The following is a 4,092-nucleotide window of genomic DNA, read 5'->3' on the forward strand; positions in this document are numbered from 1 at the left end:
AACTTTTAACATGATGTGTATATTCTAAATCATACTATACATGAATTCAACCATCTATAGGTAAATCGATTTGATCTTTAAAATACAACCATCTACAACTATGAAATCTAGCCTAAAAAGGTTATTTAAGACACAAATCAAAGCATGTTATATTATACTCCCTCCGTCCCAAAATAATAGTCCACAGACAAAAAACACAGTTTAAAACATTAATTACCATTAACTTTATTAAATAAAATAACAGTCTTACCCTTCTGTTGCATTTAATTCTATGATAGTTGCATTTAATTTTATGATAATTTAACTAACAATGAGGGGTATTATGGTAAAATATATAGTTATTTTTAGAAGTAAGCAATTATTTTGGGACAAACCAAAAAGGAAACATGGACTATTAATATGGGACGGAGGGAGTATATGCAAAAATGTATATAAATCAAGACCAAAGTAAAATGTATATAAATCAAGACCAAAGTAAAGCATGGTCAAGTAAAAGGAGCAGTAGTCCCCATATATACTAGAAATTGAAAACAAAACTTCAACTTGCATTAAAAAAAATACGTTGCTATAATAGTTTTATGATATAGTTGCCACAATAACAAAAATAACATATTAATACGACAGTTTTATGGTTGAAAAAGTAACCATGCCCTAAATTAAACATTAAAACAGACCCAAGTTAGGCTCCATTGGCAACCAGATTTACCAGGTTCAAGCAGCTGCAACTTTATGAAACTTGTTTGGTCGATTTCCAGAATTATTATTGTCTCTCGATCGATTATTTTTCCCATTAAATTGTCTTCCACCTCTGTTGTTCTTTCCTCCTCCCCTAATAAACAAGATTTTTTATAATTTGTAATTATTAAAAAGGCAAAACATTCAATATGTTATTAACTTAGCCACTAAAGTTTGAATACAGAAAATCAGTGTAGTTTATCCATTTTATGGATTTAGCCATTGAGCTATTATATTTTATAATTATTAACATCATGCTAGTAGCTAAATCGATAAAATAGTAACAAGAAAAGTTTAAAAAAAAAAAAAAAAAAAAAAAAAAAAAAAAAAAAAAAACACTAACCTGCTCCAATTGCCTTTATTATTTCCTCGGAATTTCTCTTGACCACGGAGCATATTCCAGTACTCCTTTTCAGCTTCCCCTGAAAACAATTTACACATTTACCCTTACTTTTTTATATTTCTCATACCAAAAATAGGAAAAGAATAAATAAATTAAGATTTAAAATACAAAGATTTTTGCACTTAAAACATGCAATGTCTTAGCTTACCTGTTACTGTATCTAGAATAGCAACATAATTTTTCACAATCAGACCACCTTCTTCAGCAAGAACAGCAGCAGCACGAGCTTTCTGTGAACCCTCTGCTTCTTCAAACCTAATGTATCCTGATTCCTCCCCCATCTTGAAATCAATATACTGAAAAAAACAACATTTTATAAAAATAAAAAGCAAAATAATAATTTAAATGAAAAAAACTAACAAGATAATAATGACATACCTTAACTGTACCAAACTTCTGGAAGACACTTTTAAGATCCTCACGTAAAACAACATCCTTATTGTCTTTGTACATGTCAGCAGACAATTTCTTAGTCTCTGTTTTTTCCTCACTCTCAGGAGAAGATTCCTTTTTATCTTCAGCATCAACCTTTGTTTCACCCTCTTCAGTACCCAATTCCATGGAATCAGGTTTTCCTTCTGTTTCTGATTTTACCTCATTACCCTTTTCAACTGAAGGATCTTCAGATGTAGTGCTCTTCAACTTAAACGCAACAATTAACCCTTTTGGGTAGCTGTTAACATCACAATTTAAAAGATATTTAGACAAATATCTTGAATGAAAAGTTAAACAAGACTTTAGTTACTTACTCTTCTTCTTGAGGACTGTTTTTACGATTTTGTAGCATGTTTCGGCGAGTTGACTCGGCTTCTTCTTCTTTAGCTCTTTGCTCATCGAACTCTTTCCTTAAATTGGTAAAAGGAGAGATAAAGACACAAAGTTAAGATCCCGAGAATCCAAGATACTTTTCAATTAAGAAATGACATAAAGTTATGGCTTACTTTGGTTTTAGTGCCAACTCAGCACCTCTAAAAGTCAAGCTTTGTGTCAAAATCTTTGTGGCATCCTCCTCACATGAGAACTCAACAAGAGCAGTTCCACAAAATACCCTTTTATCACCAACATGTCGAGGTAACCTCACACTATTAACCTGAATTAGGAATAAGAAAAGTATGATGAGATTCAGTAAAAAAAAAAGGAGACATAGGAAATAGGAAGAGGATGTGATATGAAGCATCCTTTTTACCTTGGCAGATTGTCCAAAAAAGGACTCAACCTCTTCAAGCTTTACATCATACTCAATTGGTGATGCAGCAATTGTTCTACTATCTAATTGCTCAATTGCCACTTCTTCTTTTGGGAGTTCTGTGGTCCTTCCGACTTTCTTTCCTGAAAGATAAATAGTTGTATAGATCAATACATAAGAAATCAAGAATTAATAACTAGAAGAGAGATTTAACAAACAGAGAAGCCATGGCATCTATAAACTCATACCATCTTCAGAAATTTTAAGAGTAGTTGAGTTCTTTAATGTCTCAGCCACAGCTTCCACTGTATCTTCTGGAACATCTTCAGCCTTTACATCTCCCAATCCCAGATGACCTCTCATTCGGGAAAAAGAACATATCAATGCCAAGCTTACCACTGTACTTTTTGTTAAGAAAAGCATGAGTATCTAACACAAGATAACGTTTTTCTTTTCAAACAGAGACAAAAGCACAACAAATGACAATATTATAGCAATCTTTTCTGCGTTTTAACTTAACATCTAACACGAACTTCAACTTCAGCAACATCGATTTAGATATTTAATCGGTCACACTTTCAACTTCCCAGGTTCTTATAGATAAACTATACAACAAAAGGTAGCCAATACCTTAAACTTATGACAAATACCGCAAGTACCATAATGATAGAACTAGATTTGTGACAAAATCAATATTAAATGAATCTGAACTAGGCTTGACCACAACGCTAAATATGTCTTTTTTTACTGCGTTTTAACTTATGATTCAAAGGAGCAGATGGATTATAAAGAACAAGTTAGCAAGTAGACAAGCATATGCATAGGAAAAAGGATACTGCCATCTTCACTCTCAGTAATTGTATTCTTAAGAAAATTATCCCTTGGAAGGTTACTATCACTGAAATAGAACTCAACCTGCAAAAAGATTATCAATGGTTAACAAAAAACACAGACTTGGTGAAGTTATTCAACTGTATCAGAGATAAATCTACGAGTTCAAACCTGTCGAATCACTTTCTTAACGGTTTCTTCATCCAATTGCTTCGCTACCATTTTCGCAATCTGTGTATGAGAGAGAGAAAGAGAGGCAAAGGGAAAGAAGATGCAGCGGGGAGTGCGGGAGCGGTTTTAGGGTTTTGATTTGTGAAGATGAGGGTTTATGGAGGGCGTGGTTGTTTCAGTTAATTGGGGAAAATTCGAAAGCACGCCTCCACTTTTAATGGGTTTGACCAAATGGACCTTAAGAAATAACCATTAACAAAAATATCATATATTTATTATATTTTATTGTTGCTTTTTTTTTAATAAGATTATAGATATAAAAATAATTTTAGTATAAAATTGTTGTCTATCCATAGTCATGACACCTTCGAAATTAGTTTTTCATTCGTATGGTCTCTATGATTTAAGTTAAAGAAATGGATTTTCAAAGCAGGTCTGCTTTCATATCAGCAGTTTTGGAGTTATCAGCAACTCGGTAAATACACATAACAGCAATCAGCAATAAGATTTAACTAGTCTGGCATACACCATATTATGGCATATGTAATATAGTGAGGAAACTCACTTGAATCGAAGACCAAAGGAAACACAACGTCTTCACTCCCTGCACTGATCGCCCCCGCGAACCAATTAGTACCAAACAAAGATAGATCATTAATCAATAATACAAGTCCTTCAAGTTTGACCCAAAGTCAAACTGGTCAAAAGTCAATGATTAATGGTTAACAAAAGTCAACGGTCAATCAAGTCAACACTCACCACGGCG

General features: G+C 33.0%; 1 protein-coding gene across 1 annotated transcript; it reads right to left on the reverse strand.

The window, feature by feature from the left end:
- Window positions 1–524: 524 nt before the first annotated feature.
- LA1 (La protein 1) lies at window positions 525–3,510 on the reverse strand. The gene is made up of 10 exons (XM_079047318.1): window positions 3,327–3,510; window positions 3,161–3,239; window positions 2,573–2,722; window positions 2,325–2,467; window positions 2,080–2,228; window positions 1,888–1,983; window positions 1,517–1,811; window positions 1,287–1,434; window positions 1,079–1,157; window positions 525–829 (listed from the first exon to the last, which is right to left on the reverse strand). The coding sequence occupies exons 1-10, from the start codon at window positions 3,375–3,377 to the stop codon at window positions 712–714; spliced, it is 1,308 nt and encodes a 435-aa protein (XP_078903444.1). The 5' UTR covers window positions 3,378–3,510; the 3' UTR covers window positions 525–711.
- Window positions 3,511–4,092: the final 582 nt, after the last annotated feature.

This window comes from Lactuca virosa, chromosome 5, assembly GCF_052849685.1.
Source record: "Lactuca virosa cultivar CGN04683 chromosome 5, Lactuca_virosa_CGN04683_v6, whole genome shotgun sequence".
Taxonomy (NCBI): Eukaryota; Viridiplantae; Streptophyta; class Magnoliopsida; order Asterales; family Asteraceae; genus Lactuca; species Lactuca virosa.